Source organism: Parus major, chromosome 1A (genome assembly GCF_001522545.3).
Source record: "Parus major isolate Abel chromosome 1A, Parus_major1.1, whole genome shotgun sequence".
Lineage (NCBI taxonomy): Eukaryota > Metazoa > Chordata > Aves > Passeriformes > Paridae > Parus > Parus major.
The window spans coordinates 33,300,941-33,326,147 of NC_031773.1; the positions used below are offsets into that span (position 1 = coordinate 33,300,941).

At 36.0% G+C, this 25,207-nt stretch overlaps 1 protein-coding gene across 1 annotated transcript; it reads left to right on the top strand.

The window, feature by feature from the left end:
* Nucleotides 1-1,027: 1,027 nt before the first annotated feature.
* Nucleotides 1,028-24,241, top strand: CPSF6 (cleavage and polyadenylation specific factor 6). The gene is made up of 11 exons (XM_015626988.2): nucleotides 1,028-1,177; nucleotides 2,858-3,067; nucleotides 4,230-4,333; nucleotides 5,077-5,222; nucleotides 5,889-6,062; nucleotides 7,216-7,720; nucleotides 8,939-9,031; nucleotides 10,042-10,157; nucleotides 10,489-10,642; nucleotides 11,233-11,427; nucleotides 18,923-24,241. Exons 1-10 carry the CDS (start codon nucleotides 1,028-1,030, stop codon nucleotides 11,420-11,422), a joined length of 1,842 nt encoding a protein of 613 aa, XP_015482474.1. The 3' UTR covers nucleotides 11,423-11,427; nucleotides 18,923-24,241.
* The last annotated feature ends 966 nt before the right edge of the window (nucleotides 24,242-25,207 follow it).

Sequence of the window (25,207 nt, forward strand, 5' to 3'; positions counted from 1 at the left end):
CTACTCAGACCTTGGTGGCAGGTCCTGGAGGTGCTCAGGCCCTTGCAATGGATGATGCACCTAAACCAGAGCACCAACCCCTGCCAGTGTCGGTGACCCCTTTCCACCAGAAGAAATGGACACAAGAGATTGTTTAGTAAAGGAGAACAAAGCAGGGCCATCCCAAGAATAGGAGGAAGAGGCAGAACAAGAGGGAACGACTCAATCCCTATCCTTGAGAGAGCTGTGGGATATGCAAAAAGATTTCAGCCATCACCCAGGTGATCACCTGACTGCTTGGATGCTGGGCTGATGACAGGGCTATGAGCCTGGAATGAGGGGGCAGGGGAACCAAGCAGCTGGGATCACCTTCTAAGGAAGGAGGCAGTGACAAGGCGATTGGCAAAGGGCCACAAGTCCTCAGCCTTTGGGAGCTGACTCCTGTGGAGTGTGAAGGAAAGACATCCCTTTGAGGAAGATTTTCCATGTCACCCAGAGCCACCACAGAGGTATCTAGTGCCTTTGTTATGATCCAGACGGTGTGCAGTCACCCACAGACCCAGAAGAATTCTAGTGCATGTGATCCTTGTGGCAGAAACTTGTCCAGAGTATGCCATTTCCATGTGCTGGGTTTGCAGGACTGTATGGATCCTGTGGCCTGGCATGTCAGGCCCACAGGAGTAGAAGGCTCTGGTGCTCAGGGTACCCCAATGCCATCCAGCTCTGCAGGAGCAGAACCTATTTCCATTTCTGGAGAAAGAAAAGGGGAACCCAGCAGCTGATTGAACTGGAGGCTGAAGTGAGCCTGACTGGTAAAGTGTGGCAAAAACACCCCCTATAGACATAGGCCCAGAGTCTCTGTGCATCCCTGGCATAGAGTATCTTAGCAGAAGGTATTTCAAGGACCCAAAAGGTGTGAGTTCAGTACCACTGCCTTGGAGGTGGAGGAAGCCTGCCTTGCCTGTTCTCTCAGAGGACTCTCCTGTTGGGCTTGCTGAAGGTCAGAGAACAGGTGCTGGTCACTACCACGGTGTTGCACTGAGACTCCATGGTTCCCATTCACAAGCTGATTTATCAACTGGAGAGTCAAGCAGTGATCAGCAGGATCATATGGCCAGTGTGGAAGTATAATGGAGAGTGGAGTCTGACAGTGAACTATGGCAGCCTGAATGAAGTCACACTGTGGCTGTGTGCAGCTGTACTGGACTCATTGATACGAGCTGCAGTCCAGAGTTGCCAAGTGCTTGGCCACAATTGACATTGCTAATGTGTTTCAATACCTCTGACAGCCCACAATTCTATTTCACTTAAAGGAATATCCAGTAGATCTGGAATCCAGCACCCCAGGGGTGGAAACATAGTGCTAATTCTATGGACTGATCCAGACTGCATTGGAATGGGATGAAGCTCTGGAATACCTGCAATACATTGATAATAACATCATGTGGGGCTATACAGTAGCTGAAGTTTTAGAGAAAGGGAAGAAAATAGTTCTAATTATTCCAAAAGCTGATTTTGCCATAAAACATAGTGAGGTCAAGGGACTTGCATGGAAGATTGAATTTTTAGGAGTAAAATGGCAAGATGGATGTTGTCAGATGCCTATGGATGTGATGAACAAAACAGCAGCAATGTCTCCACCAACTAACGAGCTTTCTTAGGTAATGTGGGTTTTTGGAGAACACACATATTCCAGATTGCAATCTAATTGTAAGTCTTCTTTGTCAAATGACCTGGAAGAAGAATGATCTCAAATGAGGCCTTGAGCAACAACAAGGTTTTGAGCAAATTAAATGGAACCTAGTTCATGCAACATCCCCCAGGCCAGTCTGGGTAGGGTAAGATGTAAAAATATGCTTTATACTGCAGCCAGGGCAAATGGCCCTACAGGCAGTGCCTGGCAGAAAGCACCAGGGGAGACTCTGGTCCTCTCTTTTGGAACTGGGAACACAGAGTATCTGAGGCCTCCTATACTCCAGCTGAAAGAGATACTGGAGTCTAATCAAGGGACTTGAGCTGCTTTGGAAGGGATTGGTGCTGAAGCACAGCTCCTCCAGCTCCCCAGCGACTGCCAGTGCTAGGCTGGATGTTCAAATGGAGGGTCTTCTCTACACATCATGCAGCTGGTGCTACATGAAATAAGTGGGTTGCTGTGACCTCAAACAGGAAGTCCCGGTTGCCCAAGAATCTTAGAAATTATCATGGACTATCTAGAACACAGAGATTTCAGAATATCACCATGGGAGGAGATAACATGTGCTAACAGGGCCTCATTGTATAATAAACTACCAGAAAATGAGATGCAATATACCTAGTTTATTGATGTGTCCTGCTATGTTATAGGAAAGCATCAGATGGAAGAGCATCATGCCCAATACATAAACTTGTGGAAGCTGGATGGAAGGGGCTGATCACTACTCAGGGACTGGCATTTGATTGCAGTTTTTTAACTATACTTATCCCACTGGTGTTACCTTTTTCTGATTTTTCTCACCCATCCCATGGAGTGGTTGAGGAGGCAGAAGTGAGTGAGCAACTTTGTGGTACTTAGTTGCAATGTGGGATTAAACTGTGATACTTATACGTTCTAATGTATTCAATTCTGGGAGTAGGGTTTGTAGATTTTTTTTATTTCTGCTTATATTGCAAGGGCAAAAGTATTGGAATGGAAAACAGTGGCCAGAAGTATTTTTTCCGCATAAGTTTAGAATATAATAAGAGTCATAAGACTTTTATAATGTTTGGATGTAGATGAAACTGGCACTTAGCTTTTCAGCAAGGATGTTGTGTAGGTGGTCAGTCAGACTTATCACAAATTCTGCTTCAATAGGTTCTAAATGTAATATTAATTATAATCAAGATATCTTTTTTATTTTAGGAGGCTGAATATGGTGGGCATGATCAGATTGATTTGTATGATGATGTAATTTCTCCATCTGCAAATAATGGAGATGCTCCAGAGGATCGTGATTACATGGATTCTCTTCCACCATCTGTTGGGGATGATGTAGGTAAAGGAGCTGCACCAAATGTTGTCTATACATATACTGGAAAGAGAATTGCCTTGTACATTGGAAATCTCACTTGGGTAAGTATCTTAATTGCTGTTTAGTTGTAGACGGGAATTTTAGTTATAAACCTAATTATTTGTAAAATTTTTTTGTTTTAAAATGTTTTATATGAAGTATTATGTTTTATATGAAGTATTATGAGTATCAAAAACCATTGATTTTGATAAAAATTGATTTTGTTTTTGTTGTTGGTTTGATTTTCTTTAATTTTTATTTGTGATTGTGGGGTCATTTTTCTTTTTACCTGAAATTTGGAGAACCTGTCATGATGTCTTAAAAATCAAGAAAGTCTTCAGTAAATATAAACTTTAGAGTATCTGTCATGTTTTAAATGTTATGAAAGAATATTTGTCCTACTATGTTCTTAAGGTTTTCAGAGAACCAAATGAAAGGAGTACAAGTTTAAACTATTAAATACTTCATACCTGTAAATACTTCAAGGTTACAAACAAAATTTTTAGTCAACTCTTGCTAAAGGTTTTAGTTTAAAAGGAGGTTGAAGGTTCTCTGGGATTTTCTTGAAATTACTTTTCACATTTTTCCAGGGCCTTTTCCTTCGGCAGTGACTCTTTCAGCATAACTCTTTTCAGGTATTTGTCTTGAGGCTTATTTCTCCATCCAAGAAGAACAGCTTTATGATAATTCACTGAACTGCAGTCGCCCTTAGGACAATTACCTGTATAGAACTAAAGCATTTTAAAATTGCAGCTAAGCAAACAGTGCAAAAGCTGGTCAGTAGCTGAATTAAATGGAGCTTTTATCTGTTTACATGAAATCAAGTTCTTCAGGGCCCACATATGCAAAATTCTGTTTTAAAAGATAAATAAGCATATGAGTTTTCATTTCTGATAATTTCTTACTGTAGGTGGCTTTTTTATTAGTTATTACAGTATTTCAGGAGCTAATAGGTAAGTAAAGGACCTGACTCTTATGTTGTCCCATTTTGAAGTACATGAATGGAATCAGTAAAACATGAATGAATTAGCTGAACTAATTGTTGAATTGTAAAATAAAAATGACTACTCCAAAAGTCAGAATATATTGACAGCCTGAGTAAAGTATTCCTCTGGATCAATTTCACACACACACACACACTTAAAAATCCATGGAAAATTTAGTTGCCCTTTGCCTGGTGTTTTAGATAAGCTCTCATAGTTAAATATTAAAAATATTTTTCAGTGGACAACAGATGAAGACTTAACTGAAGCAGTTCATTCATTGGGGGTAAATGACATTTTGGAGATAAAATTTTTTGAAAATCGTGCTAATGGCCAGTCTAAAGGGTAAGAACTTGTAATTTGTTTTTTCTGTATGTGGACTGAAATTTGGGAGGGGAAGGAATTCTCAGTTTTCATAATTGTCAGTCTTTGAACTGCTTATCTTAGCTTATTGATCCAGAAATGATTTGGCATATAATTTAATACTAATGACTTTAATTTCAGGTATAAGTTTTTGTGATGGTATTGTGTGTCTCATTATTTTGTGAGTTAAATCTTGCTGGTCATTTTCATTTAAGACTATTCCTAGATTTTTAATTGGCGTGGTAGTGATGCTTGTTTTTCTTCAGTGTAAATGCTGTTCCCCCAGCCTTCATTATTAAATCTTTCTTTACATCTGTATTGTCCATTAGCTGTTTAAATTAAGTGCCTGAGCCCATTTTTCAGTGACAACCTAAATTTCACTGCGTGAATGTGGCAGAAAGTCTCTCTAGCAGCAACGAGCATACAATGTATGCTTAATAACTTGGTCACATGAATTCATTATCTACTCTGTTGATACTTCACCAAAAAGCTGCCTTGTTATGATAAATTTTGATACGTCTTGTACTTGCTCTTTTGTTTCCTTCTTTTGTGTCATCCTAGGATAAGTTACTTTATCTGTTCTGAAAACTGGACTAAAACCTGTGAGACATTTTCTGTGTCTAGCTTGTCAAGTATCCTTTTGCATACTGTGTGTAATCTTTTTCCTGAGGTGTCAGGATGTCAGAAAATGAACAAATTGTGTAACTTTTTTTGTTTCCTCTCAGGTTTGCCCTTGTGGGTGTGGGATCGGAAGCATCCTCCAAAAAGTTGATGGATTTGTTGCCTAAAAGAGAATTGCATGGGCAGAATCCAGTTGTAACTCCGTGTAATAAACAGTTTCTGAGTCAATTTGAAATGCAGTCAAGGAAAAGTAAGCTTTACTTAAGTGCTGTCTTGGAAAAGCAGAAAAAGTAGAGTGGCAGTTTTTTAGTGCAGTGTCTTACAATTTCTACACAGTTTAAAATAGCCATAAAGTACTTAGAGTCCAGATGAATGAAGTTGTTATCTTTGTTTAATTAAACCACTTCATACACTGAAGAGTTGCTGCATTCTGAAAGAAGGTTGCAGCTTCATGCAGTTCTTGTCTTAACACGCTGGAGATGCTTTCTCAATTTCTTGTGGATGTAATTTAAAAAAAAAAAAAGCACCAAGAGCATTTAGAAATTTAACATTTGTAAACAAACTGGACTAAATTCTAATGTGTGGATGGTCTGTATTTATGATAGAATAGGGAAGAGAAGGTTCCATGTTGTAGCCTTTTGTGAGGTTCCATTTTAGCACGTCTTTTATTTCCCAGTGTGGCCTTGGACTTGTTTGAATGAAGGACTGGCAGTCTCTCCAGATCCTCTCCTTTAGTAAAGGGCATAATATTTTAGCAAAGAATGTTTTCCTCCCCAAATGCATTGGGTTTGGGTAAGGGGAGCAAGTTGGGGCTCATAAGGTCATGCTTTAGCACTGCATAAAACTTCAGATCAAGTGTTGAAGTAACTTAACCTGTTTTCATCTATGTAATGACACTTTTGCTTTTCCATTGCAGCCACACAGTCTGGCCAGATGTCTGGGGAAGGTAAAGCTGGTCCCCCAGGAGGAAGCTCACGAGCAGCATTTCCACCTAGTAATAGAGGTCGGGGCCGTTTTCCAGGTGCCATTCCAGGTGGAGACAGATTTCCTGGACCGGCAGGGCCAGGAGGGCCACCACCGCCTTTCCCAGGTAAAATTATGCATATATGGAGTTCCAGTCTTGTGTTTCAATGTGGCATACTTATTTGGGAAATGATAAAGATCAAGGCAATTCTTGATAATAAGCCACAATCAGTGTTCACAGCTAGACTGTAGAATTTGACTGTTCCTTTGTGGATATTCTACAGGGAGTTGTACCTAAGTAAATTTGGTAGCAAGACAAGAGCTTTTTTAAATACATTCTTTATACTATGTCAATATACATATTTAAGTATGAAAAAAATAAAAATAGATCATGTTAGCAGGTAAATTTGGCTTTAGTATAGTGTAGTTGAGATTTTCTGATTTGCTATATGTGCTGAGAATGCCTGTGTTGCAGTATAAAGTAACTAATTTCCTTATTGTACAAGTTTGCATGTGATGAGAAATTCAGCTTTGATTCATGCCCACTGACAGGTCAGTTAGTAGGCACTTTAAAACAGCAGAAAGTTGAAGAGGAGGTCTTCATGTTTAGTTAGGTATCTGATATAGAAAAAAATCTATTAAACAGTTAGGTTTGCACTGCAATGAAGTTGTTTTTAGAGCTGACATATTTTTTAGTAAATGTCATTCAGTAATAGATTGTCTACCAACAGTCCAGGGGATGTAGTCAAATTGGTAAAACAGTACCGAGAATCTAAAAGAAGGTTTCAATACAGCATCTACATTACTTTCTCTAATACAGCTTCTCCCATATTTTTAATATGTATTTTATCTTAAGCCCCTATGAAAAACTAGCTGCAGTAAGATGCAATGTTTTCTGGCTTTTGTAATCTTCTTGTGGGTTTTGGAAACAACAGCAGGTGATTAAGTGATTCGAGGAGGGCAGTTGTCAGTGTTAAAGATAATGTTGTTCTTTTTAGATATCTCTAGATATCTAGTATCAATAGATACAGATAAGTTAAAAATTTTCTAGTCTGCTGGACCCAAAGCAGGAACACTCATGTCTTGTACATGTTGCACGGTGTTCAGGGAGGGAGGGTTGGTTTATTTTGTCATTGTTTATAAGGACAAAAAAAAAAGAAGAATTTTGAATAATTTTGTTTCTTTGCATTTATTCACTCAATTTTATTTATTTGTTTTTTTGTTTCTTTTGTTTTTTTGCTTTTTTTGTTTGTTTTTGTTGTTTTTTATTTTTATTTTAGCTGGACAAACTCCCCCACGTCCACCCTTAGGTCCTCCTGGCCCACCAGGCCCACCAGGCCCTCCACCGCCTGGTCAGGTCCTCCCACCTCCATTAGCTGGACCTCCTAATCGTGGTGATCGTCCACCACCACCAGTTCTGTTTCCAGGACAGCCTTTTGGTCAGCCTCCACTTGGGCCACTTCCTCCAGGCCCTCCACCACCAGTTCCAGGCTATGGGCCACCACCAGGTCCACCACCACCTCAGCAGGGTCCACCTCCACCTCCGGGTCCATTTCCCCCTCGTCCGCCTGGCCCTCTCGGGCCACCCCTGACTCTTGCTCCTCCTCCACATCTCCCTGGGCCACCGCCAGGTGCTCCACCACCAGCACCACATGTGAATCCAGCTTTCTTCCCCCCACCTGCCAATAGTGGCATACCCACTTCAGACAGCCGTGGCCCACCTCCGACAGATCCATATGGCCGACCTCCACCATATGACAGAGGTGACTATGGGCCACCTGGAAGGTGAGTTCTTTTAGTCTAATGTGTTTGGGTAGCAGATTTTACTCCTCTTGTTGGAAGCATTTGATTTTTCCCTTTTAATGAAAATGTTAGGAACAATTAGAAGTAGGGCCAGAAAGGATCCCTCCAATCTTGTCATTTGCCCCTCTTAACTTCTCCAAGGGAATAAATCTGAGAAACATGTTTGCTGCAGGAAGAAAATCCTGAAATGCAACACCAGTAATCTCACTTCCCTTTTCAGCTCTGAACTGTTTGTCTTTTCTGTATTTGGCAGTGTCATCATTTCATGTGTTCTACATGTAAACTTATATATCACTTCTTATGCAGCAGCTTCTGGTTGTGCTTCTGTCTTAACTTGAAATTCTGACTTTTATCTGTATCATCGTGCTTTGCAGGCTGCCTTTTAAGAATGCTCTGGAGTTTTCTTTTTCAAATATGTGCATATGTTGAGGTCATACCAAGCTCATACCATATTCATCTTTCAGCAGCATTGCTTGTCCCTTTTTTTCTTCAGGATTTAATTAAAACTTAGTATTTGTCTTAAAAGCCAGATGTAAATTTACTGCAAGACTTTTATGTTCCTTTCCTATCAAGATGTTTCTGCTCATTTGGTGCAATCTTGCTGTGTTTGTAGCAGTGGCTTTTCCTGTGGTTAATCCTCTCTGCGACAGAGTTCTTAAGTCCCTGACTTGACTTGTCAAGTTTTTCACATCTTGTTTGAAACATCTTTTTCATCTGTGATTTCAAGCATCCCTGTCTTGCTGCTGTTTCTTGATTTTCACCATACTTGTATTTGTCAAAAATTTTGGCATAAATTGTAAGAGAGACGGTTTTACATAGTTAGATTTGTATTTTTTCAGTAGTAATTGTACTGCTAGCATAAGACACACTTTCCTGGCTTAAAATGTTTCCTGCAAAGATGCTGTGCTTTGGTTCTTTTTTTACCACAAAGTTTAATGCCCCCCAAGCATTTGTACATGTGATGTTCATACGAAAATAACTATAGAAATTCAAGCATTTGGCTTAATTGCCTGAAATATAAGACTAGAAGGTGTTGGGTGTTTTTTGATGGACAAAATCAAGGTTGTCTGCAGTTTATAGAATGTCTGGGGAGGGAAGGAGTGGGAATAGGACAGTATAACTTACTGTCCAGTATTTTCATTAATAATGTTGAAGCTATCATCCATAACTATTTAAATTGTCATTAATTATATATCATAGGCGTTTCACTGGAAATAACATGTCCATAAGAGAAAAATTACATATTCCATTCTATGGGAGGCACACGAAAAATAATACTCAAAACTCAGGGAGGTATGAATTTTTAGACATTTCCTCTTATGCTAAACTGGCTATAGGATCTTGTTCCACTTCTTGCAATTAAGAGGATAGCATTGCTTATTATTCTGCATTTTCTTTCTACCAGAAGAACTAACACTGTTCTAGAAATATCAAGCAGTGGGCCAGTTTGACAGTCTCAGCATTTTTCTCTTAACACATTTCTCCAAATTTTCTATGTGGCACAGAGACTGCCTAATAGGACACTGCAAAACTTTTGGGAAAATTTAGGTTTACTTCTGTTACTTTGCAAACCCTCTATAGGTAGCTGATAATTGAAGTGTAATGAGTATGAGGATTCTGCTTTATTGCTTCCTCCTTACTGTGACTAGTAGGGAGATTAAATTGGAGTACCTTGAACTTGACCAGAAATTTAAAAAAAAACCAAACAAAATTGCTGTAAAATGATGACATATCATTCAAAAAATTGAGTGTTTTAAAGATAACTACTACTATTTGTTTTTCAAAAGTTACAGCATTCTGGTCTTAGTTAAGATCTGGGAAACAGGATCATATAGTTCTGATTCCAGTACTGTTATGAAAATTTTCTCTAATTTTGCTCAAAGCTGCATTGCCTATGTACATGAATTTCCACATCCATTCAGCTGGGAATATCTATTTATGTACCTTCAAGGATTTTATAAAAATTGTAAATATTTGTCAAGCACAATATTAAGTGCTGCTGAATGTTTGAAATAGATGGGATGAAAAAAAAAAAGTCTGCTTATACAGCAATGTCTTAATTGTTTTTTTGGGATTTTTTTGTTTGGTTGGTTTGTTGGGATTTTCTGTTTGGTGTTTTTTTTTTAAGCTTTCAGGATTTTATACTGTAACGATGGTCCTTAACAAAAACCAAAACCAAACCCAGATCCTGCTTTCTTTTCTGTTTGTCACTGCTTAAAGTTGCAAACTTGGATTGTTGAAATTGCAATGATAGCTTCTGAGGTTTTCCTTAACCTTTTAAATACTAGTTTTATTGCTTGCAGAGAAATGGATGCTGCGAGGACACCTCTAAGTGAAGCAGAGTTTGAAGAAATCATGAATAGAAATAGAGCAATCTCAAGCAGTGCCATTTCAAGAGCTGTATCAGATGCCAGTGCTGGTTAGTAAAACTCAAATGTGTTTGCTATTCTACCCATCTGAAAAGAATTTATAGGTTTGTTTTTAAAGTAGGAATCTGAAAGGCCTTAAGCCACATTTTCCTGATAGGGTGCTGAATTTAGGTACAACTTATGACTGATCTTGTACTGTACTTCAGTTTCTAGGAAAACTTTCTGAGTACTGATCTGGACAGTATTTCAATATTTGATGCTACAGTAAATTATCTAGATGGGTGTTTAAGAGAAGATACTCAAAACAGTAATACTGTTACAGATAAAAATCTGTGTTTTAATTTGCATAATTTTCTGATCCTGGTCTTACATCGTTTTCAGGGGACTATGGAAGTGCTATAGAGACCTTGGTAACTGCAATTTCCTTAATCAAACAGTCCAAAGTATCTGCAGATGATCGCTGCAAAGTACTTATTAGCTCTCTTCAGGACTGCCTTCATGGAATTGAGTCCAAGTCTTATGGTTCTGGATCCAGGTAAAACTTTCCTCTTCCATCTGCTCTTACTTAAAAAAGAGAAGGTGTAGTACAGGACTAATTTAGACAGAAGAAACTAAAGCATGTAAGAAGTTAGTGATTTGCTTAGTTGCACAAGAAATATGTGGAGAAACCAAATAAGTCTTTCCTGAGCCTAGGAAAGCTGCCTTTTAATTAACCTTCTTTTCAAAATTGATCTGACTAGCTTCAGTTTAACTCTTGGTTTTATTTAGTGGTTTTGGCATACATTTCCCATATTCAGAATAGCAGCCATGGTGTAGTGATCATTTGACATGTGGTGCATTTCTCCCAGCTGATTTCAGTCATCCTCCATTCTGAGTACATGCTTCAACTTTTCCTTGCTACATTAGAAAGTGGGTGCCCCATACCACCTGTAACTGAGTTCTTAGCCACCACTGTTTGTACCAGGTATCTTTAATGCTATAAACAAAAATACAGATGAATCACAATGAACAGATCTTTCCCTCATATGTGTTTTGGGTCAAATTTATATTCATAAGTAGACTACAAAACTGGCATGAGGATGACAAGTGTTTTGAAGAAAAAATTAATGAAGTAATTTCTTTTAGAAGACGTGAGCGATCCAGAGAGAGGGACCACAGTAGGTCACGAGAAAAAAGTAGGCGCCACAAATCACGTAGTAGAGATCGTCATGATGACTATTACCGGGAAAGAAGCCGTGAGAGAGAGAGGCATCGTGATCGTGACAGAGATCGTGACAGAGAACGAGACAGAGAGAGGGAATATCGTCACCGTTAAAGAAGGTGAGCATTTCTCTCATGTTCTTCAACTTTACTCACTTACTAAAAGTAACCGTTCTAGGTATGAGATTATTTATACCATTCATGTCTGTATTTAAATGATCCTGCAGTATGTACTGAATCACTTTCTTCTTGCAGCACCTGACATGAACACAGGTAAGTAACAACAGGTAATTCACTGGTCTTGGGAGGGCGCAAGTATTTGTACAATTATATTCTACATTCAGCATGCCACCTCTTGTTTTGGCTGATAATAATGTTTCCAGTTTTTATGAAATGTGATTGAACCACTTCTTAAAAAGGCAGTAAGTCAGACTGTTCTCTTTGATCTTAAAAGATTATATTAATTTTATGGTTTTATTTCTTAATTGTATTTTAAAATACTAGTTCTGTAATTTAAAATATACTCGTGTAAGGACTACAGCATTTAGCCCTCCATAGATTGTGTTTGGATTATTTCAATGTCCACACAGTTATTGTCCATGCACAGGTACGGTGGTGATTTTGTGGGTTTTGGTATTTGTGGGTTTTGTTGTTTTGTTTTGTGTTGTTTTTGTTTTGTTGGTTTTAGGTTTTTTTTTCCCCTGGTGAGTTTTAGTCAAATTCAGGAAATATAACCAGATTTTTCTCTTTATTTTATGAAATGTGACCTGTCAGTATCTTCTGCCTTCTAGCTAAATCCAGGTATTAACCTTCAGTAAAATTTATTATCAGTTGTTGCCCACCACCCTGATTTTTCAGTCTGTCCCCCTTTTGGTAGTAAAGTAATTTTCTGAAGACTAGTAAACAAATACATGACACTAGTATTGATTCTTTTCTGGTTGTTCAATATCTAACACTCTCTTTTATTTCATGTATCTGAAGTCTTCTATGCATCAAATGTCTAGACAGCTAGAGTAGCATGCTAAACAATAATTCTTTTCAATGTACTGCTTTAAAATACATAGAAATGTTTACATTATATCATGTAGCATTTTGAGGGTTGGGAATTAAAGCCGCCCATAATTCCTTGTTTGACAACTGAAGAGAAACCAACCCTACCTAATAGTGATTCCCTAGTGGTCTTTTCCCTTTTTGAAAGAACTTCCACTACATCTACACTGAAATTGAAGCTTGTAGACGTGCCTGTCTGCCCAGCTTCCATTTCTTATATTTAACCTCAGATTTAGTTTCCAGATTTGCATGTGTTTTTTTATTCATGGAAGTTCATTTATAAATGTTACAGAGCAAAACTTATAGAAGTCAAATAAAATGTAGTATAGTTTTAAGTGAAAATACAGTTCTGTTTGTGTTAAATGTCAGTTTTTCAGTCAGGCTTTTTGTGTCACTGACACTCCTCTGGGAAAGAGCAAATTATGGTAGTACATGCTCTAGTGTGTTGTGAATTAAGTGGGATGTTGTCTCAGGTTCTTATACTAGCAGGGGACACAAAAAGAAGTAACTGACCTAGAGAAGGGGAGTCAAAAGCTTAAATAGGAAAGTAAAACATGGCAGCTGAAATAAAGTTGGCAGTGTATTTCTGTTAATGCCACTTTTTGCCATTAAAAATAGATTGAAATAAATATTTCTGGAATTTAGTAAAAATATCAACTCTGGTTCTTAATTGTAAGAAAGAGAACATAAAAGGACATATATAATAAAAGTAAATGTTATTTCTTTTGTTGAACTCGGTTTTTACCTTTTATAATAACTGCATATTTTTGATATTTGCAAATAGTTGTTACTAATAGAGGTAACCATTGAGCTGAGTAATGGATGCATTTCCAAAGTGATTTCCTTCTGGTGGAGATGAGCAAACCACACTAAAGATGGTTAATAGCCTGGATTGAAAGATAATTTTTTTAACCCCTGACATAGTGTTACTAATCCAGTTTTAATTTTTGTGCGTTTAGTGTTGTGCACATAGATACAGATTTACTGTGCCAACTACAGATTTCCTACTCTCTTACCCCAAGAACATATATCAAACAGCATTAGGTTGCATTTTATAATTTCTGAAGCACAATTTACACTGAGGCTGTGATTTCAGTCTCAGTTCAGGTGGGATTTATATTTGCAAGATCCTTCAGCTTTGTTGTGTGCTGGGACTTCTCTTTTCTTTCAAAAGGGTGTCTTGGTAAGATTCCCTTGTGTGAAGAAAATAGGTCCTAAGAACTTGATTTAAATGGCAAATTTAGTATACTACATGTGAATGAAAGCACTTGGTATTTTTTTAAGTTGTAAACATTGTGTCTTGTTGCTGTCTTAATGAAGAAGAGCTTTATTGTAGTTTTGTTTTTTATATATTGATACACGCACACACATAAAAGAAATGTAGTTATCTCCTGGTTTGTATGTTTCATTTTCACTAAGATGTATGTTCCCATACATTTTTTGTTTCATTTTTTACATTGAATAATAATCATAAACTGATTTAACACTCAGTCATTTAATAAATATCAACAGTGCTGAAACGAGTTATTCCCCATATTACTGTGTTTTGCCAGAAAACATGAAGTTGCTTCTGTGCCTACACCCTGTGAATGGCACCTATATTTCTCCTTATTGTGTATCTATAGTCATGACTGTGATACTGTACTGGCATTTTTTCCAAAGTGTTACACGTCTAGTTCAGAAGGATTCTAAGGGTCCATTGTGAAAACTTTTGTAAACAGTGAAATTCAGTTTGTACTGTATTATATTTATAGAGATGGGTTAAATTGGAATAACTTACAAAATATGTTTATAACAGTAAAACTCTAAAAAGTTTAGTTGTACCATATCAGGTGTTTACACTTCTGTTTGTACACTTCACAAGTTAAAATTAAATTGTTGCAAGATTTCTGTGCCTTCACTTGAGTAAGATTTCATGTACATTGACAGTCCATTCCCTTGAATTACTATACACTGAATGCTTCCTTGGAACATCTTGCCTTTGCTCATAGAAAGCCTGTAAATATAAAAGATAACAATGGATTTAAGACAAATGTCTAACCTGTATTACTCAAAAAAACTGAGAACCCAATAGAATGACATTTAGAAGAATTAACAGCAAAATTAACGTGTACAAACAGAATAGTAATGTAACTTCATCAGCATGAATCCTGACTTATTAGGCAGAATTTTTTAACTGATAATCAATAATGTATTTCTAGCTGATACATTGTCCCAATCTTAATCTGTCTGAATTTCTATAACTGCTGAATGTTAAGCTTTTCATTTTCTGTTTTTGTTACTGGGTTAATTGATTATTTCCTATTTAAACTGGATTTGGATTGAATTGCAAAGACAAAACCACAACATTGTAACAGTTGATATGTATGTAGACTTTGTATTCCATATTCCATGTTTATTCTCTGATTTTTCTGCTCTCAAACCACTGTAAGCAAAATAATTTGAAGTCTGAGACTCATATTCTTCAAAAGCTGCTCTCAGATCACTCTGAAATTACTTTCAGCTTTCAAGTGATTCAATGGTTGGAATTTTTTGTGTCAGTAGGAGGGGAAATGGTACTGATGGCTTACATAGTATTCATTATATTTTGCTTTTCTAAGTTGGAACGGTCCTGTAACTGTGCTAATAACCACTTAAACATCAAGTGAGGTATGAAATTAATTAGCCTTTTAAGAAACCTTGTAATGAATTGGCAAATGGCTATTTTTAATAGGCTATTTTAATAATAAGTTTCTAGTTAATAATAAGTAAATCATGTGGTAACATTGTTCAAGACCTGGGTATATACCTGTCTAGAATTACATCAGATATTAGTCTTAAGCTATTATGAATATTGTTTACCTAATCTCTCTTTTTTTTTTTTTAAACTGTGTTTTATGTGGGGCTGGCACTATTCTTCTGTATTTAGCAGATGCTTTGTGCATCTGACTCATTATTTGAAATCCAGAATATCATGATAGAGGCAAGGAGTGCCACTGGTTTATGTGCTTCTTAAAGTCTATTTTACCATTACTCTGGTGCTTTGCAGAAACATAGAGTTTGTCTAATAATGTTCAGAGTTGAATCTGATTTTCCTGAGGGTGAAACAAGGATTTAAAAAATAAACAGAATATCTTTTGCTACTTATTTTCAAATGCATAACTTTAATTACCTTTTTCCCTTGAATATGTTTCTGTAATTTTATTGACTTCTGAGGTGTCCTTAGACACACTTATATTTTTTTTTCCTCATATCCTGGGCTTTTTTATTTGTGAATTCATTAGTTTTGACAAATTTGATCTGTGTAAAAATTCCCCAAGAAACTTATAGGTGTATGAAACACAGAAGTGAAAATGTTGGTTTGATGCAGTGTTTTTCAAAGAATGAACAAAATTCACTTTTTTCTTTTGCTCATTGTGGTTTGAGAACTAAGATTTCTTTTTACAAAAAAAAGGAGACACGTGAGAGATCTTCATTTTTTTTTTCCTGTGGGAGTTCAATCTACCTTTTTGTCTCTTCCTCATATATTAATGTGAAGAATACTTTCCAGTAATTCATATCTTTTTAATTTGTAAACTCAAGATTGAATTTTCTTACCGCACCTCTCTGTTCATCAGTTAGTTTTGGTGAATAGACAGGCTGGGATAATAGAAGAAAGATACCTGACAAATGAAATTAGTTTAGGAGGATTTTCCCCCATGTAAAATTATTTATACAGTCATGAAATTGTTGGTGTGTTGATCTTAAATTATACACTAAGATTGAACAAAGACAGCAGGTAAGTACACTCTTAATAGGAGGGGGCAACAGTCAGCAAATGTGAGAAGGTGTTAGTGCCGATGAAATAGTCTGTACGTGTATGCAAAACAGAACAGAACCACATGTGTATCTCTGCTGATCTCTGATGCTGAAAGACAAATAGTTAAGCTTGAAATTCCTTCTTTTTCACTATGTTATAGCTCAAGCATCAGAATATTTGGGGTATTTTGTGATATTCTGGAATGTAGGTTAAACTAAAAAGAAATTTTTGGCTTTTAAGCTGATACTTCCTGTGGGATTTTTGCTTTGTGTGTTTTTCTTCATGTATAGAATAAAATAAAGGAGAATTACATGAAGTAATTCATAGGAGCTTCTAGGATATAATAACAAATGTATATTGTGCATTTTACTGAAATGTGAACATGTGAGATTGAAATTCAATCTCTGAAAATGAACTACTATAACAAAACTTGATGGGTATATGTATATACAGCTTTAAAATTGCTGTAGAATTTTCAAAATTTTAAAGGCTGTTTAAAGCTTTTATGTGAATATTTCGATAATTGGAATTAAAGGGAAAAAAATAGAGGTGCTATTGCAAGATGCTTTTGAGATGCATATATATATATAAGAAATCTATTGGGGTTTTGTTGTAAGAGTGTGTCTTTGTGGGGAAAAAAATGCTCAAGTTGCATCTTGCATAAATACGGAAATGTTTGATCACTCAAGTACGGAGATTTCATTCGTGAAATGTTCTGGCATAAACCCTGAACTTTTAAACCACAAAATTTCTATTCAACACCTAAGTCTGAAATTTGGATAGATTTGGTAAATTTTGGTAGAAATGCTGAGAAACTCATTGGTGTCTGGTGTTAAATTGTACAAGTCTAACACGTGCTTGGGACAGATAGCTTATGTATGAGCTTGAGGCAGATGGAAAGATGCCAAGAAATACTGACTAGAGATTTAATTTTTAAAAAGTTTTCTGTTGCTTCAATATTCTACTTGCTTGTAGAATACTGAAAAGGGGCTGAACACACAGGTATAATCCATACAGTTTTATTTCTTTTTGGAACCATAAGGATTTCCAGTTTTGCCAAGATACAGTGGCAGAATACTTGGAACCAAAATGTACGCCACTTTGGATTTTAGTTGGCCATGTTTCTAAAAATGAAGGCTCAGTGTGGTTCTGACCATCTTAAGAGCCCTATACCAAAAAGCATTAATCCTAAATTCACTTTATTGTGCATTCTTTAGAGTTCCTGTAGTTCTTTAAGTACCTTTACAAATATAGCAAATTGTTGCCAGGAACTGAAGATGGTAGTATCATATATCTATATAGGGCGCTTTGGATCTGTTAACTGTTGCTATAGACATAATTGAGATCCATAATCCTGGCTGCAGCAATTGTATGATGAGAGCAGCAAATTCTGATGTGCAGTCTCACAGCTGTCAGGTACTGACTTTTTCCACTAGAAAACTGAGATTCTCTCCTGTCTGTTTTTGCTCACTTAGCTCACAACTTTAAAACAATATTTTTCTTGTGGAAGTAGCACTTTGTCAGTCTCTCTGCTACTAATTAATTTCAAAAGTAACCTAACTCCTATGGAAACATTGGCCTCTGGGGAAGGAGCTTCCCCAAAAGTAGTTACTTGTTGATGCATTCCAGATCTGGGAACAAAATCTGTGAATAAGAGAAGAAATTTCACTCACTGATTTGGATTAGTTCATATGCATACTGTAGTGTATAGGGTCTACTTGGTTATACTTGGGATTTTTTTTAAGTTCTTGTTGACAGTCATTTTGAGGAAATGAAGAAGAAAAATTGCATATTTAGTTTTCCCAGCTTTTAAATTTTTGTACTAGTTGAAGAATATTTGACAGCTGTGTACTGTTGCACGTTTGTGAAATTGCTTCTCTAAATGTCTTGGTTTTCAAATGAATAATTTAATGTGTTGGGTTTTAAAAATAATTTGATTGAAACTACTTTGAAATTATTGAATGTTGAAATTGTGAATTATTAATGAAATTAAGATAGCTAATTGTTTTGTAATGGAATTCAACTGAAATCCAGTGTATGGAATTATACCATCCCAAGCATTTTGTGAACTCTTACAGTAATTACCTTTGAATTGTGTGGTTCCCTGATTTGCCAAAATAGATGAGAATAGGAAGTAGGGCTTGGGGGTTTTTCCAAGGGCAAGAAGGTGAGGAAACCTGCAAATCTACATTGTATTCACTGAAAAGTGGGTTCTTGTGCATAACTGCAAGTGTGTATTTTTTAGATGTGAACCCCATCCAGCTTGCCCCACTAGTCTTTTGAAGTACTGGTGCCAGATTCTGTGTACTTTTAAATGTTACTGAGCTCTGAGCCATCCACTTCATTATACTATCAATTAATTATTTAAATGTCAAACCAGCTTAAAACTTATGTAAGTGGGCAGGTAAAAATGTAAAAATCTAATTGTGGTAAAATTACTTTAAATTCTTGTTCAGTTACTCTTGCAGAATGCATACTTTAGGATGTGTTCTATATAAATTTTGCAGTCAGTCATAGAAGCAGTAGTTATTTTTTTTTATCATCAGTACTTTAACTGTGAAGTTTATATTCTTTCAACTTGGTTGTACAACAACATTAATCTTATTTTTAATTACTGTATTATAAAACAATGAGTACAAATGAATAGCTACTGCTTCTGGGTGTTTTGTGTTAGTTAACATCATGGTGAAGTAGATGCACGAGTTGTGTATGTATAGATAAGCCAACAATTTTCTGTGTGTTTTGGGGACTAGCAAAATCTACATCACAAATTTTGACACATTACAGCTGAAGGAAGAGGAACAGCGTGCAAGACAAGATACATTCTTCAAGGAAAGATGCTTGTCCAGCAGTTTGCTTCATGTGATTGAACTGAGCCTGTAAGGATTCATGGATAATATGAACAGGAATAGATCTGAATAAAGCAAATCTGCATACATGGTAACCAGTAGCTCTTTTACTTTTTTATGTTGCTTAACTGTTTTATTTGAGGGAAACCTGTGTGATTTAAACCTTATAGCTTTTGCAACTTTATTACTGGTTATATACATTTGGCAATTATAATGTGCAAGCAATTGAAAAAAAGTCAAGTAAATGCTTGTTTTTTATAGTAGTTTGTTCATGTTAAACTGTTCATATAATGTCTGTACACAGCACCACTGATTACAGTAGATGTAGTGTTGTAATAAACTGTTTAATGGGGCTGATGTGTAAAGCTGTTCAAGTTATTTGATGTTTACACCTCAGGGAAAGTCATGTGTTCAGCAATATTTAAAGATAATGTTACAATGAAAACATTGATGCTGTCTTCAAAAACATCGCAATAGTTCTTGCATATGCCTCAACTTAATCTTGCATTCAGCGAGTTAAACGTACTAATGTTGCGCTCTCCCACTCAATTTTGATACAAAAATAGGTGGTTGCGAAAAACCTTTAATTCTGTTTTGCTTTTTAGCAGTGTTTACCTAGGTGGCTTGTGAATTTGCTAATTGACTTATAAAACTGTAAAAACTGCAGCTCTCTGTGGTCAGTTGTTCTGAGGAGAGATAGTCCCAGGTCTGTGATTTTTAGCACACTAAAAATTTTGTCTCTCAAACAGCCTTGATCCTGATTGACACTACAGTTAATATAAACTGTTCATATGAACTTAAACTGCCCATAATAAGGGGTAGAAAGGTTAGGTTTAAAACACCCAAAATCCTGCAGTTGCTTACAGTTTTATAGTAATAGTGCTTGTGTGTCTTCCCTCTCTACCCCCAAGGCCGTAGCAGTCTGTACATAGTTGTATATTAGAAATGTGCCAGAAGAAATAAGATGTTACCATTTTTATGACTCCATGGGTTTGGTATTTTTTTAATACTTTGGGGTTTATTCACACATGCATATAAAAGAGAAGGTACATTTGTATGTCCTTGTTCACCAGTGGGCAATATTTAAATGTCTTAGCAAAAATGGCACTGATTACATTTGTCAGATGAGGTTTTGTAAATTTACCTAAAAACAAATGAACGGAGCACTCAGTGAAACTAGGCGTCAAATTAAAGAATTTGTTTTAAATTTCATCAAGTGTGAAACACAAGAAAAGAGAAATTACATTAATGCTGCAAAAGCTTCATTCCCATCAGCCTTGTGCAAAGGCTCACCTTTAGTCTGTTGTAAAGTGTTATGTAACAGACACGCTCCTGGAGTTGTCACTCGTTTAAATAGCTGCACTTAATGTTTTAAGTTAAGTTTCAAGACCTCAGATGGCTTTAAGAGGCAACTCTTAGAAGTCTCTTGATTTCTTTTTTACCAATTTTGAAGATTTTACAGCTGACTTAAAATGTTACCCTGTTCAGGAAAGCATTTAAATCTGTTTGGTTTTCCAGAGCGTATAAAACATGTGTTTACATTTCATAGATTTCAAGGAATGTAAACATATGCTTTAAGTCTTGTATTTGCATACATGAGTGATTTTTATGCTTTGCTGAGTTGGGACCGGTAGCTTATGCAAGTGCAAAAGTTTTGCATAAGCCTGAAATGCTCTAATATTTTTGGCACCTATTCACCCAGGTTTCCTGCAGCCAGGTTGATGGTGTTGGACTTGGCTACAGCTTCAGATTTACCCCTTTTTCTTTTTTCCTTAAATTGTGTACCTCAGTTCCTCAAGCATGGGATCACTGGTGTTTATTGAACTATTTGCTACAGAGAAGCTATTTCACGTGTTTGTTTAATCCTGTTTGAAAATGAAAACTGCCTTTAAAAATTTTGTAAACCTGAAAGTTGTATCAAGCAAGTCATGAATCACTTCCTGCTTTTTTTGTGAATAGGTATTGGTTACAAACAGTACTGTTGTAACTTTTTTTTCTTTACTTAAAAACATTGTTTACTACTGTGTGTAATAAGTTTAAGGAAGAAATTACCTGCCTGTAGCAGTTAAATGGGGAATATCTAATACTGGAAAAGCAGCAGGTAAGTAATATTCCATTGCGTAGATATATTAATTTTTAAAATAAAAAAAAAGCAACGTTACAAGCATTTCATGTAGGAACTCATATTTTAGTCCACATTGAAACAGATTTGAGACTGTTGCTCTTTTTACATAGAGTGTAATTTCTCACTCACATATTTCCATTGCTGGCAATGGAAATAGCAGGGAGAGAATAGCAGGGGGTGAATAACATAAGTTAAATTGAATGACCATTGTGACCTGAGAGATGAGATCCCTGTATGAAGCCCATTATTTCTGCCTGTTCTCCAAATTCTTAGTTCTAACTGGTAAATGTACTGTGTTGCAATTTAGATAATACTCTCTTGTTGTTGTGAGCTTCCTTTGTTAGATTTTTTTATAAAACAAAAAATGTACAGAAAAAAATCCAAAGACCCTGATAGACACCAAAAAGGAATATGCCTAATGTACATCATGTATAACTGGATCTGTAGAAGAATTTTTACCAAGTCTTGGTTTACTAAAGGTTCCTGCAATTTCCTGTGCACATGTAGGAAATGGTAGTTTGGAAACTTGCTGATTGGTGGTGATGCCATGATGGCTACTGCTGTTTAATATTCATTCAGTTGTATTTCATTTCCTTTTGTTGATGAAAGGATGAAATCATCTGTGAGGAAATACTTCTTTTTTAAAAAAAAAAAAAAGAGTTTATAGGTAACATTGAAAATATTAAATTAAGGCTATGTCCTTTATCTTGAAAGACAAAACTGACAAGTAGTGACTTAGGGGTGGTGGTGCTTTACCAACAGAACTTGTTTTAGTGGTAGAGGGTGTTTTTTTAAAAAGTAAATTTTTTACAGGACTATACGTTTTGACAAGTCAAAGTACTTAAGAAGAAGAAAATAGCATTTTGAAAACTGTATAGTCTTTTTTTTCCCTCATTCCCTTTTTGCTTTCTGTGCCAATAATTTTTGTTCTGATAACATTTTGAAAAATGTTTGTCAGAACTTCAAATTTTTATTTACAGTATGGCTTATAAGCTTGGATAGCTGTTGTTTTTTGTGTTAAACATGATATTTTTATTAAATTTAGACATCAGCTTTTTTCTTTATGAACTGAGTATGTTCTGGTTCGGTTCCTTTGAAATTGGTGAGGCTTAGTTTTTCTAACTGTATTTTTTTACCTGATTGTTTAGTTGCATACCTAAACCCTTGTAAATGTTTTTTTTTTCCTAGTTGTATGTGGATAATTGGAGATTTAAATGTTGTATATACTTGTCATCTGTGTTTCTAGTAAAATACATGGCATTCTTTGTAGAAATACCTAATTCCTGATTTTCTTTCCTTATCCACTTGCTCTTTATGTACAGGTTAAACAGACACTGCTCCCATTTTTACTTACAGAATTTTATACGTAGCCTGTTAAAATTGTCTTTGGTTCTTGTGTGAACTGAGATACAGCCTTAAATTTCCTAACACAGTGCTCGTTAAGATATTGTCAGTCACATAGATTTAAATTTAAAAGGTATGTGTTTAGGACTGGTATTCTTCAGAGATCTGATACTCTAAATTGCTTCTTCATTAAAATATAAACCCTTCAAGATTTTAGAGAAGGAAAGTGGAGGTTACTATCCATTTAAAAAAATTAATTTATTTGAATTATTTCCAAAATAACAGTTGTAACATAGAAAAGAAGCAATGTGGATTCAGTTGAGATTCAAATTATTTTGGTAATTCACTGCACAGGTCTTGAACATAATGGTTGCAGCATGCTGATGAATCATGATGTTTATGCAGAAACACTGTCTCTTGCAATTGTGATGCCTTGCAATTATTACTTCAGATTGGCTTGGGGTAGATGGGGGTGTTGAGGTTGGGGGTTTTTTGGTTTTGTAGTTGCTTCACCTTCCCTTTCCTCCCCATATCCCATTACGGTCTGACATCCCATGTATTTTTACATTTCCATTTAGCTTTAGAAGATAAATTTACTAAGGAGCAGTTTGGGGTATAGAAGTTCATCGAATTGATGTTCTTGTGGGATTTGTTTTCCCCCATGTTGGAGAAAATATGATAAAGCTCCTTATTCCATTTGTATATGATATGTTTGTTAATTCTTGAACCCTTTCTGTAGCCCCAGTGATTGCAGTGGGTTCTGGGATGATGCCTATGCCTGTGCTTAAGTCTTCTAAATACATTAATTTTACAGAAGTCTCTTGAAAATAGTAAGCAGTATACCTTTGATCCTGATAGAATGGAGCATTTAAGTTGTAAAAATTCTCATCTATTCACACCATGTAATGTGATTTTTACATTATTTCAGAAATAACACTTCAGAGTATATTCAACTAATAGACTTCAGCCTCACCCTCTTGTACACAGTATTTTGTAATAGAAAATATTTTAAACTGTGCATATTATTATCACATTATGGAACAGACATTCCTTTGATCTTCAGATGTAAGAAAATGAGGAATGTGTGTGCTTTTATAAATATAAGTGGTTGCAAATTCATATTCCTTACTACTGCAGTTGTCCTTTTTTAAAATAATAATGAAAGGAAAAAAAAAAAAAGTCAAGTGTTTTAAAGGTGAAATACATTCCTATTTGGTAAACTGTAACATTTTTATGATGATTACCAGCACTGCTGACTTTCTAAACAAAAGGCTGTATTGTCTTCCTGTACCATTCCATTTTCTGGTTCCCGCTTTGCACAAGGATAGATGAGTAAAATATTCAAGAAATGGTTTGAAATACAGGAGGGGGGCTGTACAAGTTGGAATGCAGACTTGAAATGCAAAATGTAAGGAAATGGATGCCTGTCAGAATGCCTGACTCCAAAGGATTTCATATACATAGTAAACAGTTCCCTGATGCTGGCAGGCCAAAGAGTCTGTTGAATACTGGAGTTTTTGGAGACCTTTATTTCTCCACAAGGTAAGATGGTATCCAAGCAAATGTGGATTTCAATACATTTTCAGCAGAGGTACTTAAATAATCTGTAAATTTAGAGATAATTTCATTTTTTTAGATGTTACATTTGAAATATTGCACAACTTTTAGCTTTCATAGGTTTTTTTTCCAGCCTTTAGGAGACTGTTAAGCAATTTGCTGTCCAACTTTTGTGTTGGTCTTAAACTGCAATAGTAGTTTACCTTGTATTGAAGAAATAAAGACCATTTTTATATTAAAAAATACTTTTGTCTGTCTTCATTTCAGCTTGTATAATTTCTTTGCAATTCTCATTATTGCCAGGCTTTTCAAATTTTTGGACATTAAAACTTGGAGGGTGGATATTCTAAGATAGTTACATCTAGATTCTGTGCTGTAATTGCTTCTGCATCTAGAAATAGTTTATACTAGCTCTTGTCCTTATCTGGACTTTTTGCAGCATTTACGACCAGTGAGAAGCTAACCTTTTTTTAAGCTAACCTTATTTTTCTGTAAAATACAGCGACCCAATGAAGTGTGTTAACTAAAGGGAATAAAATAAGTATGTGCATAAAACAATTTTAGTCTCTTAAAATTACATTTTCTGACTCAAACAGTGTAGTAGTGTTTGGAGCTGTGGGCCTTCTCTATAGGAGGCATTAAACCACTGATGATAGAAATTTTTAATCTGGTTTCTTACTTTGACTAAATCTGGCAAATGTTAATCATTGCAAAGCATGTGAATGTTAAACACAGTGGCTGTAAAACAGCTGTATGGCAGGTTGAACTGCTGTCAGGTTACTTCATGCAAAACATTGGTTTGCTAGCAGTGAGAGTATCCATCCTCTGATTTAAAACTACTTTTGATACTGGGGTTACATGGGCAAATGTTTCAACTGCTGAAGCAGAACATTGTGTTACATAAAACACATCGCTGTGTTACATACACAAAGCCACAATTGCCATACTGTGCCATTCTAGAGGTGAACTGCCATAATTCATAATACTTGTCAAAGGTCATTCACTGGCACAAAATGAGCTATATCCATTGTAGCAGCTTAGATTACTGGTATCATTTTCTGTGCTGTTGGCTCCAGTGATGAGCCAACAGCACAGTGATGAGCTGCCTGTGATGAGCCTCTGCCATTTGACAGTAGTAAGATTATTTAAGATCGCTGGTGTTTATTTGGGAAAAAATTATAGTTTCAAAAATAAGTC

Bases quoted from the DNA above. Each gene is read 5' to 3' on its own strand.
- CPSF6 (XM_015626988.2), top strand. From the start codon at position 1,028: ATGGTTCCCATTCACAAGCTGATTTATCAACTGGAGAGTCAAGCAGTG. The intron at 1,178-2,857 runs GTACTGGACTCA...TTTTTATTTTAG, and splicing joins CACTGTGGCTGTGTGCAGCT to GAGGCTGAATATGGTGGGCA. The intron at 3,068-4,229 runs GTAAGTATCTTA...AATATTTTTCAG, and splicing joins ACATTGGAAATCTCACTTGG to TGGACAACAGATGAAGACTT.